Source organism: Typopeltis vanoorti, chromosome 21 (genome assembly GCF_054136105.1).
Source record: "Typopeltis vanoorti isolate ZY-2024b chromosome 21, IOZ_Tvanoo_1.0, whole genome shotgun sequence".
Classification (NCBI taxonomy): domain Eukaryota; kingdom Metazoa; phylum Arthropoda; class Arachnida; order Uropygi; family Thelyphonidae; genus Typopeltis; species Typopeltis vanoorti.
In genome coordinates this window covers 68,481,601-68,496,626 of record NC_143569.1, presented here as the reverse complement: position 1 = coordinate 68,496,626, position 15,026 = coordinate 68,481,601, and the positions used below count along the sequence as shown (strand labels likewise).

Here is a 15,026-nt window from a genome sequence, read left to right as displayed (position 1 = left end):
CTACCATGGATAGAAGGCACTACCATGGATTCCCCACTCTCATCACCCCCCCCTTGCCAATTTTTACATGGAACATTATGAAAAACAAACCATAGACTCAGCCTCTCTTAAACTTTCTATCTGGCTAAGATATGTAGATGATGTTCTCTATTTGGCCTCATGGCCCAGACACTCTTAAAAAACGTTAGACTCCTTCCTCAGTCTCAAAAGGAAAATAACAATAGTTTACCCTTCCTAGACACCTTAGTAACACGTCTTCCTAATGGTAACATTTCCTTCACTGTCCTTTCTTGATGTATTCCTTCACTGTACATAGAAAATCCACTCACACAAGCAGATATATAATAATTCTTTTATCTCTGCAGGTCAGCGACCATCTCATTATTGCAGCAATCCTATGTGTTATCTTCACCACCTTTGCAATATGTCCCTTGCATTTCAGGTTTCTATCCCCTACTTCGTCCAGTATAGCTGCTCCAATAGAGTATGCATGTCCCATCGATGTATCCCAAACCTCAAGACCTTACATTTTGCTGCATTAAACCGGCACCCCAGCTTATTCAAATCCCCTTCAGGACTACCACAGCTGCACTATTACTAATAACCCTTCCCAGCTTCACATCATCTGCAACAACTGAATATTCCCCTGCAATCCACTGACAATGTCAATGATATAAATCCATGGACAGGTAAGTGGAACTGTCAGTTCAATGTTGCCAAGTGTAAGGTTTGAGTTTTGGTAAGCAACGATGGGATGCAAAGTATACACTTGGTGGGGAAACTTTAACGGAAGTAGAGGAGATGAGAGATCTAGGAGTGATGGTGGACAAGGACCTGAAATTCAGGAGCCACATTGCACAAGTTGTGAAGACATCACATCAAATAATGGCAATGATGGAGAACACTGACATGCAGAAATAGAGAGGTTATGATCAGGCCTCATATGGATTATTGTGCATAGATTTGGTCGCCGGGTTTTCATGGTGATGAGGATATGTTGGACAGATTGAGAGAACGTAAGTTGCAGAACCTCGTGAATAGGAGGAAGAGGGGGGGGGTATCACTGAGACTTATAAGCTGGTCAGGGCTTGTTATCAGGTAGAGATTTTTCACAGAATGGGAAAGGGGAGTAGAACAAGAGGCCATTGCTGAAAACTGTATAAGAAGGGTGTGAGCAAGGGAGTGAGAGGCAGCTTCTTTGCATGAGGGGTGGGTGGTGAGTGGAATGCAATGCCTGAGTGTGTTGTGGATGTTGACACATTGAATCAATTTTAGGCACATTTGATGAGCATTGTATGCAGTAATGAGTACCTCTCACAATGAGTCTCTGACTCCATGGTGGTCAAATGTTAATAATAATAATAATAAAGGTTAAACAATATAGGTACAATACTGAGCCCTGTGGAATCCCACTTGTAACCTTCTGCCTCCTTGAAACTGCTCCACGATACCCAACTCTCTGATACCTAACAGACAGCCAATCTTGAATCCAGTTGACTAAACATCCAAACCCATGTACTGCAACTTAAATATCAGCTAATCATGTGGCACCCTGTCAAATGCCTTTGCTAAATCCAAGAAAATGGCAATATATGCCTGTCCCTCATCTACTGCTCTTGTAACTTTATTATAAAATAAAGTGCGTTTGAGAGCAGACAGGAACTGTATGCGAGAGACCGCTTGCATTTGAATGAGGAAATGTAGGAATCTGGAGAGATTGCTGTTCTGAATGCCAGTGTGTCCCAGTGTGGATGGTAGAAGGGGTGGCCTCTTGTGGGAATGGGTACTTGGGAGAAGGGGGATGACATCAGGTAACGCTGAGCCCAGTGAAGTCTAGAGAGGATAATGCTGAGTATAGAAACAATGGCATTTTTATGCTATATACTAATGCCAGGAGTATTCAGAATAAGTGAGAGGAATTGGTGGCACTGATAGCATCAGCCTGGCCAAAGATTATTGGGATCACTGAGACGTGGTTGACAGAAGAGGATATAATAACAGGAATAGAAGTAGCAGGGTAAAGCATTATTTGGCAGGATAGGAAGGGAAAGCGTGGTGGTGGAGTATCGCTTAAGATAAGTGATGACTTATGTCCTCTAAGAGTGGAAACTTTGGAAGGCTGTAACACCATTGATTTGAAAGCATATGGTGTGACGTGGAGGTGGGCAAGACAGGATATTTAGTGGGGTGTTGCTACAGACCAAGGAGCACAGATTCTTTCTTATGTATCTGAAACATGATATGCACAGACTAGCATTTGCAATGTGTTTCACTCCTCCGTAGTACAAAAACATGAAAAAATAAGAGCATCTGTTCCATAATGATTAACATTATGGACATAAGTTCCATAATGTCAGCCTCTTTCTCCCTCTCAATTCAAATTATCGATTCGCTTATCTGCTTTACTAAAGACCTGTTCCCCTTCCTCAGCCAGAAGCCTACCATATCTCATGCCATCTGTTGTAAACTAACACATGAAAGATTTGTGCAACCACAATATATTAACACCAGAACTATATCCATTTCATATTAGAAATAAAAGATGAAATTTCCAACCTGGTATTTCCACTAACCATACACAACATGGAATTAAACTAAGATTCTGCACAAAGCTGCTGTAAATAGCAGAGACTGTCAATTAATCAGTAGCAGAAACAACAACCTGAATACACCCTAACATGAACTTCATTTCTTGCCAGTATATTTCAAAGATTTGGGAAAAACTTCTTAAGACCAACATATATCTGATGTCTTGTTGTGCCAAGCAGTAATATTCTCTATTCAGCTATAAGTACATCTTAGGTATGAATATCCAACTGTTAAATGCTTTCTCTCTCTCTCTCTCTCTCGAGTGAAATTTAAAACTTTAATTTTAAATCAATGATTTACACATCGTCATTATTCTTATACAAAATTTTGCTCTGTCTATCAGAATTACAAACAAAGAACATCCACCAAAGAATATTAATAATCTGATTTCGAGTCTTGTGTTACCGATATTTGAACAATAAACAAATCAGTTTTACCTATTTTCTGTTATAGCATTTACCTTAGGATTAAGCAAGTGATTCCTTTTAATGATTCTTTTCACATTCTTACTAATCAAATCTCTTATAACTAACACAGTTTACTGCATGGGTCTTCATGTGCAACATTGTTTAGCATGTGCTTTTCGTTTGCTAAGTGGCCCTGTTACCTTCTTAACTGTATAAACTTTCCCTCATATATTAATAATTTATACTAACAATGTTCGCTATAAGTTAGTGAAGCATCTATTGGGTTGGCAAATAAGTTCGGTTTTTCAGAGTGGAATGAAACACAGTTTATTTAATATATATAATACATACTAGTCAGTTATATATTGACCCTCTTTATCAATGACCTCTTACCATCTGTCCACCAACTTCATTATGCCGTGTTCACAAAAACTCATGAAGTTTACTGGTGAAAAACTGATCCAGGTGTCTTTTGACAGCCTCCTCATTAGCGAAGGTTTTCCCATTCAGAGAATTCTGCAACGATCGGAATAAGTGGTAATCGGAAGATGCCAGGTCCAATGAATATGGAGGATGCAGCAAAACATCCCAGCCAAGACGTAACAATATACTCCGGGTTATTAACGATGTGTGGGGTCTGGTGTTGTCATGGTGAAAGACAACTCCTTTCCGATTTGCCAATTCAAGATGTGCTAATTTGTGCTAATTGCACAGGCCAGTCACGTTAACTGTGAGCAGACAGTTGAATCAATCTTTCTGCCTGACAGTAACACCTCGTAGTGGACAACACCTCTATAATCCCACCATGCAGAAAGCATGATCTTCTTTGGGTGCAATCCCACTTTCAAAGTTGTTTGCAGCGGTTCGCTTTTGTGTCCCCATGATCTTTTATGTACCATGTTATCGTACATGACCCATTTTTCATCTTCCATAATCATCAGCTTCAAAATTGGGTCATTTTTTTGCGACATCACAGCAAATCACAGATGGATATGCAAGCAGTCATATTGGCCTCAGTCAATTCATGCGGCACCCAAACATTGAGTTTTGAAACATATCCCAGCTTGTGCAAATGGTTTTCAACACTTGTATGGGATATGTTCAGTACTGCAGCAATCTCCCGCACTGTTTGTGACAGATTTTTGTTGATGATTTATATATTTAACTGTGTCCTTAAATCCATCAGTTTTTTTCCTTGTATGCTAATATGACATTTTAAGATGTTTCACACAATGCTTTAATACTTCAACACAGGCTTTGCTTTTTTCCAGCCAGAGTAGCTATACATATAACAAAACTGCTCTCTGATTAGCATTTATCTTGGATTTTGATAAAACCAGAGATACCTAAAATTCAATGTTTATTTTTAATGCTCCTCAGATAATTTATGTTTTTGTTTTGAAATGATCAAACTACAATGTAATACTACATCCTATTTCTTTATAGCTTATACCTCATGTAATGATTTACTGTGCTTAGTATTATTGTTACTTTGAAAAATATCAAGCATTTATAAGTGTTTTAAGTATTGGTAACTTGCAATGTTACTGATATGCAAAATAAACAGGAAAATACTATTCTTTGAGGCTTACTTTGTGCTTAGTATTATTGTTACTTTGAAAAATATCAAGCATTTATAAGTGTTTTAAGTATTGGTAACTTGCAATGCTACTGATATGCAAAATAAACAGGAAAATACTTTTCTTTGAGGCTTACACGGTGATCAGAATACATTTTGTAAAATTATGGAGACAACTACCATGTTTGAGTAAAACTTTAGTTTAATATAAACCAAAATTCACACTTGACATTTTGACCTTTATATCAAGGTCATCTTCTGGAGCATATACAGTGATACCTCAGCTAATGAAGATAATTCATTCCGGAATCATATTCGTTAGCCGAAACGTGATTTCCCGTAGATTTCTATAGAAAATCGTTTAATTCGTTCTGGATGCTGCCTACTATTTAAAGATAAGTTTTATAAAATAGTAAAAAGCACACTATAAATTCTGGCTTTGCTGAAGATCATCTCTTGAGGCATAGTGTCACCAGTCATTTGACACTCATTTATCCAGATCATCAGAAGCTTTTTCATTTCTTCATTCACAGAACTTCTTTGGGATTGAGAGGCCAAGGTCTTCACACCAGCTGAAACTGAAGCTGCCACAATCTCCTCCTCCTTCTTCAAAATTGTAGCTATTGATGATGATGCTAAGCCATGTTCGACTGCTAAATCCACAATTCCGACTCCTCTTTCATATGCTGAAATTATTTCTTTCTTCTGCTGAATTGTGAGAACTTTCTGCCTCCCTTGGGTTTGTCGCTTACTTATTTTGGACCCATTGTCAAGAAAAGTTTTTCACTTCTTAAATTTTTTTCTGAAAAATATAAAAGAAATATGACATATAACATATTATTTATTTAATTAGATAAGAATAGAATTTACTAATTATAAATTAATTCCCCATAGTAGAATTTAGCCAAGTAAAGAATAAATGCTATCACACTTACCTCTCGCATTGACAGCCACACGGAGCGTGCACGGTACCGACACTGGTATGAGGCGTCTCACTTCTCGCTGTCTCGAACGTAAACAACCCAGTCGAGTTGGTGGGTCTCCCCAATGTGATGTGATGTAGTCAGCTCATTTCTTTGTCACACACATACAGATGGAAAAGATAAGCTCCTGGAATGGCCCGACCGTTCATGTTTGCTGTTTTATGTTAGCACGCGCATCCAATAAAACATTCATTAGCCAAGTAAGAAAAACAGTGAAAAAAATCTTCGTTAGCCAAAAAATTTGTGTTAGCAGGGTCACTCATTAGCCGAAGTATCACTGTATACTATATACAGAGAAACAAGCTGCACTACAGTCTACGTGGTTTGCTAAAGTTACTGACCAACCGTTACAATTATTGCCCTGACCACTGGTGAAAAAATAAACAAAATAAATAAACTTTATAAACAAAATTAACACATTCGCTACAACGCTCCTCAGGCATAGTTTGTTCCCACACGCCAAGCCCTTTTCGCGTCTTCATCACTACGAGTAATCTCGTAGCCGGCTTATCAGACAGAATTTTGTTTCATACGCCAACTATGAGTAATCTTGTATTGATGAGTCAGTGGTGTTGTGGTGTGATAGACTGGCGTTTTGGCAATACATAAAAAACAAAAAAACATAAATATGGCATGAAATTCTATGAACTATGCGAATCGAATGGATTGGTGATAAAAATAAAAATTTATACAGGAAAATCAGAATCCTCTTTAGCGAAAATGGGTCATGCATATGATATTGTATTCCACTTGATGGAAGAATATTTAGACAGGGGTTATGTATTGCATAATGGACAATTTTTATAATCGTACGTGTGTGGAACGCTAATAAATAATAGGAAAAACAATCCACCAGATGTTATTCAGAAGAAACTAAAGAAAGGGGAATTTGTCTGGCAAAGAAGAGGTCCTGTTGTAGTCAGCAAATTGAAGGACAAGAGGGAAGTTCTTTCCATTTCAAATATGCACAAATTTGAAATGGTTGAAATGCAAAATCGGAATGGTAAATTTCATTAAAACCAAACATCATTAGGGATTATAATTTGGGGATGTCAGGCACCGATCTTTTCTGATCAAATGCTTTCTTACTATTCCACCTTACGAAAGACAATTAGATGGCCACAGAAATTGGCAATATGCATTTTTGAGGTATACATTCAAAATTTCAAAATGCACATAAATTTTATAACATGATTATTGGAAATGCAATGACTGTATTAAAATTTAGAGATCAATTTATCTCAGTTTTTGTTGGAATGGATGAGCTTACAGCATCAGAGAATATCAGGAGGAATTGGGATTTTCATTATTTGGAAATTTTACCACCAAGAGAAAAAAAGAATCACCCAACAAAGCCATGCCATGTGTGTACACGAAACAAACGAACATGCAAAACACGTTATTATTGTCCTGTTTGCCAGGAAAACCACCATTGTGCATGGAAAATTGTTTTAAAATGTACCATTCTTAATTTGAATAAATTGTTTTTATATTTTATTGATTGGTTTTTATTTTCATTGATTTTATTAGTTTTAAATTGATTTACAAATTACGTGTTATACTACAGATTAACTCGCGCTTGGCATAGGAGGTTGGTAATCGACATACAAGTATATTCATAGTTGACTTCTGAGGCACGTATATAATATACAATATTTTAGTTGAAATTATTTCCCTTCTACCAAGCCCCTAGATGTGCTTTCCGCTTTATTCAGAATCCAAGGGTCCAAATTAAGGTAAATTTATTAAGGGTTACCTCGTGTTTGACATAGGAGGTCGGTAAATCGACATACAAGTATACTCGTAGTTGGCTTGTGAAGCTCATATACAAACTACGAGTATACTCGTAGTTGGCAGCAAACATGTTAAAAACATAACACTTGACAAAGATTATCTATTAGTCAGTTTCAACGTTTCTGCCCTTTTCACAAATGTCCCAATCAATGATACAATTCTTCTCCTACAGAAAAAATTTCCACCCGACATTATGGCCCTCTTTGTCCACTTACTACATTCCGGTTACTTCATGTGCCAAAATAAATTTTACCTACAAAAAGAAAGTATGGCCATGGGCTCACCACTCCCCAATTGCTAACTTCTATATGGAGGCTTTTGAGCAAAGTGCTCTTGATTCTTTCACTCTAAAACCTACAGTGTGGCTTAGATACGTTGACGATGTGTTCGTTATCTGGTCACATGGGCGACAAATATTAAACACATTCCTTAGCCACCTGAACAAACAACATGAACGCATACAATTTACTATCGAAATTGATAATCAGAACTCGCTCCCATTCCTGGATACATTGGTCACACGTCTTCCTTCAGACAGTCTATCCTTCACAGTCTACAGCAAACCCACACACACTGGCTAATACATATACGCTAATTCATACTACCACGCATCACAAAAATATGGAGTCATTAACACCCTTAAACACAGAGCTACAACAATTTGCTCTAAAACAATTTGCAAGCTCTTAAACAAGAACTAAAAATCATCAGCAACACATTTATAAATAATGGCTATAACAAAAATACTATTAATAAAGTTCTTCATAAAACATCATCAAAAAAGAATCTAGATTACAGTAAAACCATAGCCATCCCATACATTAAAGGGTTATCAGAAAAAATCAACAGAATCCCACACCATTATAATCTCAATGCCATCTTTAAACCACCAACAAAACTTAAAAACATATTCAACTCCAAGGATCCTCTCCTCCCATTAGCACATCCTGGAGTCTATTGCACCAACTGTACTTGTAACTTACCATACACTGTTGAAACCGGACATACAATCCCCATACGTAAGAAAGAACACATAAAACACATTAATAACAATTTTGGTGAAGCAGGCCTCTCAGATCAAGCTCTGATAAACCACCCAAATATCAACAATAATGGTGGCATGAAAATTCCAAGAATCTGGATGGCACATATTCAACCTACTTAATATTTAGTATCTAGCATACTTCAGGAATCTAGGCAACCTTCAGCTAGTATATTGAAAACCATTCCATACTAACTGGTTGGAATTTATATACATAATCATGTTGTTAATATATATATATATATATATATATATATATATATATATAGGTTTTTTTTCCCCACCAGGGGTCAGGCCAATAATTGTTGTAATGGTTGGTCAGTAACTTTAGCAAACCATGTAGATTGTAGTGCAGCTTGTTTCTCTGTATATAGTATATATGCTCCAGAAGATGACCTTGATATAAAGGTCGAAACATCGAGTGTGGATTTTGGTTTATATTAAACTAAAGTTTTACTCAAACATGGTAGTTGTCTCCATAATTTTCCAAAATGTAAACAGGAAAATACCATTATACATTATATGAATACAAATACAATATGTATTTCTATGATTTCATCCCTGTAATTATGAGTGGAAACCACCACAGAGTTACCTACTTGCTGCACCAATGCCCTAGATTCTGGCGTGATGGCATTCTTAAAGATAGCATGGAATTCACGGGGATCACTGAGGCGGAATTCACTAGAACTCTTAAGAAAGTCATCAAGTTCACGTAAGGCAGATTCTGAGAAGGATGGAGAAGAATACTTTTCAATCTGCTGACTCGCCAACAAATTTACTCCCCGAGTGCACCACTTGTTGGCCTAAGAAATAAAATGTATATCTAAATTTAACTTTTACATTTTCTATATTGATTCATTATATGCTTTTGTAGTGGACCAAAATTATACAACAAAAAACACTATGAGATACAATGAAACCAATAATTGAGTATATCGTTTTGATCTCTGAATATGACTTATTATAAATATACTAATGATAGCCTTCTATATAATTATGTCCATCATAAAGAGAAATTCTCTTTATGATAGACATAAAGATTGAGTACTAAATGCCTTTTAAATTTAAACTGAAATGCTTTCCTTCAGAAATAATTATTTGCCATTAAATTGTTAAATTACTGGATGAATTATAATTCAACTAATAAGTTAAATAAGAAAATAAATAACACTAATGTTCCAGGCCTGTGTAGCTCAGCGGCATTCAGGAGAATGCCGCTGAGCAACACAGCGTATAGGGTGGCTTAGCACAGAAGCATTCTCCTGAATGCCTCTGTGCTAAGCCACCCAAAGATAGGCTTATGTTCAAACATGGTAGTTGTCTCCATAATTTTCCATGAAGGTGCCAATTGGAAGGACTTTTTCTAAGCCTATATTTGACTGGTTCCCAAGTTAGTCAATCTCTGGCATGGGCAAGTAGTTTTTCTCCTAGAAACTCAGGATTTTCGTCCCATAAACTGAGGAAAATTGACCGTAGAACCCATTTCAGACAGTAACATATCCTATTAGGGTTAGGTACCAAGAAATGGCAGCACTTATTTGCCTGTCTCTTCATTGGTTGCTGCTTATAATTAGTGATAGTCATGGACCAGCTATCTCTGATTGGTGAAGATTTAACTGCTCACTCAGTCTCCAAAGGCTAGATAGCATTAAAAGGACTCACATACTCCCTGTAAGGGAATAGAAACTGTTACTGATTTTTTTTTAATGTTTCTGGCAAGTAAATCAGCATGTGCTCTGAGAGAATACAGAGAAAAATGTATAAAAGCAAAACACTGTAAAACCAGCTAAAGAAAAAGTCACAGAAAAACCGTGGCAAGGGCAAATAAATATTAGGAAAGTGGTAAAATTTTCTAGAAGCTACTGAAAATAGAAATGGTGAAAAGAGTACTGTGAAAGGAATCAGAGATGATAAAGGGGACATGAAAACTGAAGATAGTGCTTTCTAGATGTCTGTAGTAATTATTTTTGAAGCAGTGATAGCATGGTGGTAGAAAGCATTCAAGAGGAATATAATTAGGAGTACATATCAATATGGGAGGTAAAAATAGCCATCAAAAACCTGAAATGTGGTAATTGGAGTAGATGATATTCAACTAGAAAGAAATGCTCGAATATGGAGGTATAAAAGTTTTACAGAGGCAGGCCTTCTGAACTAGGCAGTGTAAAACAGTATAATTCAGAAGGCCTAGTCAGAGAACAGAATTCCAGATGACTGGATTAGAGTTCATACTACCCATCTATAAAAAGGAGAAACAAAACCGAATGTGAGAATTACAGAAGGGTTTTCCTCCTGAGTGTTTCTGATAAGATTTATTGAGCATACTCGAGAAAAGGCTAATAAAAATTGTGGAAGGGAAGCTTGAAGAAGAACAAGCTGGATGTAGGCTAAATATATGTTGTCAGGAACAGATTTTCACTATGGGAAAAATAACAAGGATCTCTATCTAAGTTTTGTAGATCTGAAAAAGCCATAACAAAATTCCAAGAGAAAAGCCTTAGTGGGAGATCTGAAGACTCAACTGCCAGTTGAAGAAAAGGCAAGCTTATTGCATTTCATTCTTATGAAACCCACCCTGGAAATAACTTTTTTTATACTTGTTTTGTGTAGTGTAAGCTGAAAGAGTAGCTGGTGTTTTTGATTTAAGTGCCTGAACATATGCTGCATTTTTATCATGGACTGAAGATTTTTAGAGAATCAGGACTTGGATGGGGGGGGTCAGGGGTTTCTAGTGGAGTAGAAAATTAAGGCTCTCGTTCCAGTGAGGATTATTTTGGTTATTGGTTTGGTGCAGATGTTTGGATCAGTCAAAAAGCGGTATAAAAATTTCAGAGGTCATCCCAATGGGCACAACTGTAGTGCCATTGGATAAAAGCCTGAGATTAGCCAGAAGGAGAACATGATTCAAATAGGAGGAGAACATGAAGAAAAGGAGACATGGATAAGACTGTGGTCAGAGTCACCAAAAGGAGAGCAGAAATCAGAATTTGGAAGGAGAGCAGAGAATCTCTCCTTCCAAAAACAGCATATTTAGAAAGAGAGATAGTTAAGAAATAGTTCACAATGTTGGATGAATGATGAAGACTGTCTGGTATTCTGGTTGGCAGGTTAACTATTTGCAATAGATCATGACTGATGGCAAATGATTGACTTTCCTTCTGGTTTCATCTGTGAAGTTAGAGAAGAGGAGCGTGTTTGTGTTATGGATGTTGAAGTCTCCTAGGAAGACAATCTTACAATTTGGGTAATTAGATTGTATAAAATCAACTTTTAGTGATAAGTAATCAGAGAAGACAACATTGTCATTAGAAACTAGAGGAGTGGTAAAGGCAGCAAATGAAGGCTATAACATGATATTTTAATTTAGCCAGAGCAGAATGAAATGTGGGAATTCCAGGTTGGATAGCCTTTGAAAAGGGATATCAGTTTTTCACAAACGCATAAATTCATCTCTCTTTTTGCAGAATGCATCATGCCTGATGTAGTCGGGATAGTTGAGGTGGACCGTAGTCATGGAGAATGCCAAATGAGGTTCAGATTAGGAATAGCAGATTGGTTTTTGATGTCTGTAAATGACAGTGGTGTATATCATTAATGTTTGTATGATACCTCAAATGTTAGTGAAATGGATGTAGATGAAAATGTTAGACATGTAACCACTGCAGATAATACAGCTGATGCCATGCTGTAACCAATTTGGCATTTCACAAACCATTTCATCCTTGTCAGTGTGATATATCATACAAAGCTTGAATAAATGAGTGGAGTAGGACTAGTGTGAGTGAGCAGGAGGTATGTGAAGAATTAAATACAGTCAATGTTAATAAGGCAACAGGACTTAATGACATGTCACAGCATATTTTAATGGAAGGTTTCAAGGAGCTGATGACAGTCTTAGCATGCTTGCAATGAGAGGGGATAAAAAAAGGGAGAGGAGGAATGCCAGGACTAAAGTTTCAAATTACAGGCTAGTCCATGTATCTGGAGTTATGATTAAAGTGTCAGAGAGGTTGATGAGAGCTAAGATCTAAAACTGCACTGATAACAGTAAGATTCTCTATAAGTATTTTTTTAAGCAGTGATGTTTTAGTAATCTACTTATATATTACAACAGTGTTTAAATTATGAAGGAGAGAACTTCATAACAGATTAATGAGCTGAATAGGATATTCACTATCTGACAGGCAGAATCTAAGTAGGAAAGTCACTAGCAGTGAGCCATCTGTGCAGGAAGGTGGGGGGGGGGGGAACTGTTTTAGAGCCATTATTGTTTAACTTATATGCTAATGATATTTGGAGAGGTTTAAATGAAAAAATATGTAATTGTTTCAGATGTAGCAGAAAATGTCAAGTTGGTGAGAACTATGAAGAGCAAATTGGATATTGTGGATCTAAATGATTTGAGGAGATTGGCAGTGGGGGCATTGAATTGTTAACCCATATGAATGGGTTAACAATTCAATGTTGCAATATATAACTTTTTCAATTTGGAGGGAAGGATGGGATGCCGTATATACTGTAGGTGGAAATATCTTGAAAGAGGTGGAGAAGATAACCATGGTTGAAAAATTATATGATCAGCATAGTGAATTTTAATGATCAATAATATGGTTTGGTTCATCTGATGGAATTTGTCACCTCCCAATTTAATATAAAAAATGTAGGTTGCACTTTTTTAGGAATTCTTAATCCTTATCTTGGAAATCATCCAGGGATTCTTATTTTTACAGCTCTTCAATTTCATAAGCTTCTGGCAACACAAATAAAGCTCTTTTTGTGTGTGTGTAAATGAGAGTTCTTGGTTTTTAAAATGGACTTCACACTGCATAAACTCAGGATCATGAAGAGAAGGTATAGTCCATTCAGTGTAAAGTAGAAAGATGCATATTACATATGATTTCCATGGAGGTACACTGACCTATTATGAGATTAATTTTAACTCTGTATATATCTACCAAACCTTGCCTCAAAACAATCCACCACCTCAACGCAATCAATGGCAATGAATAGCAATGAATTATCTTCATATTACCCATGCAATCAGGAAATCAGTTGAGAATCCATGAGAAATAATTTTCTCCCAGATTCTCTCACAACTTCCACAAAAGTCATCCTCATTATAGTGTCCTATTTTAAATAAGAAAAAAATAGTCCTGTGCAGTAGTCACCCCTAACAATCATGTAATACCATGAGCATATCTGTGCACACCTGCTCCTCCACCTTACATGCCAGTTTAATGAAGCTTGGCAATCCATACTGATTATATGGAATGTTCCATGGTCCTGATATTGTTTTAGTGACCTGTCTCTGTGCTTTTTCCTTCTGCCATCTCCTCCTCATCACTCTGAAAACTACCAGAACTGAGCACAGTGATCTGAATGTGCTGAGATTTCACAAACAAAACTTGCTCACTAGTAGCTAATTCTGAACTATAAACATAGTAGTGATACATAAATAACCTTCCTAACATCCAGTAAGCTTAATCTCATTAATGAACTAAACTAACTACCCTAAAATAGAATAAAAAATAGCAGAATAGTTCAGCATGCAATTTAAAATAAGAAAATACCTATCCTTGTTAATTATAAACAGAAATATTGATACAACTAAAAAGAGACTATGTGAAACAGTCTACGTCTTGCTTATTTTTTAAGTAGCAACCATTGATAGTCAACTTTGAATACCTGCAGGTATTCAGGAATCTGAAGAAAAGTCCATTGGAAAAGAAAATACCCATTTACAGAATTTCAGTGAGTTCAATAACTGTTTACTACCAATATTAGCAAACTCACTATAGGATGAAAAACACGAACAAAAGATGTATTCTTTGACATATTAATTGGTTTACACATCTCTAATGACGATATTTGATTCAGTGAGGTAACCATAGGTTATTTCATAACTATTCACCTTCTACATTGGTATTGCTATATAGATATAACTTCCCTAAGAACCCACAAGTTCTCATATGGATGTCTGAATTAGGTACCAGAGCCTCCATAGCTCAGTCAGTTTTGATGATGCCTTCCAGATGGAAAGATCTGGTTCAAATCTCACCAGGATGCAAAGAACCACCTTGATCAGGACTTTTCAGCTGAAGGCGAATGAGATGGTCTCATATGGGGAAGGGGGAGTTGATCCTGGAAACTTGGAATTTTTTATCCCTCCAAACAAGCAAACCAAGAAGAACACACACAATTAACATACAAAATATACTACAGGTATAACCACCCTAGCCTAGAATAATGATATAGAAAATCCAAAGACTTGGAAGGTTACTGACCTATAATGGCCTACCAAAACCACACAAAGAAGAAGAAGAAATATATATATATATATACCTTTGAAACATTCCTTACTATTTACAAATGTAAATGCAAACTTCACTGATTAAATTTCACTCTCCAGTTGCATATTTATGACCTTATATTCCTTCACCTTCACAGTTTCACGTTCATTCAGTCTATTCACATCTCCAAGCTCCTCAAACAAATAGTATCTTCTTTAGGCAAACATAATAATGCTCTCATTTTTTTAACAAAAATCTTCTACAGAGACAGCCTAATGAATCCAGCATGCTATAATAAACAAATCTAATAAATTCAACATTACTTTAAATTGAAAAAAT

The 15,026-nt window shown here is 36.4% G+C and overlaps 1 protein-coding gene across 1 annotated transcript in view; it reads right to left on the bottom strand.

The window, feature by feature from the left end:
- LOC150094948 (guanine nucleotide exchange factor DBS-like) overlaps positions 1-15,026 on the bottom strand; it is a 500,966-nt gene that overhangs the window by 328,910 nt on the left and 157,030 nt on the right. The window contains exon 11 of the mRNA XM_090411335.1: positions 8,994-9,200. Within this exon, the coding sequence (XP_090267461.1) occupies positions 8,994-9,200 (207 nt within the window). The remainder of the gene's footprint in view (positions 1-8,993; positions 9,201-15,026) is intronic.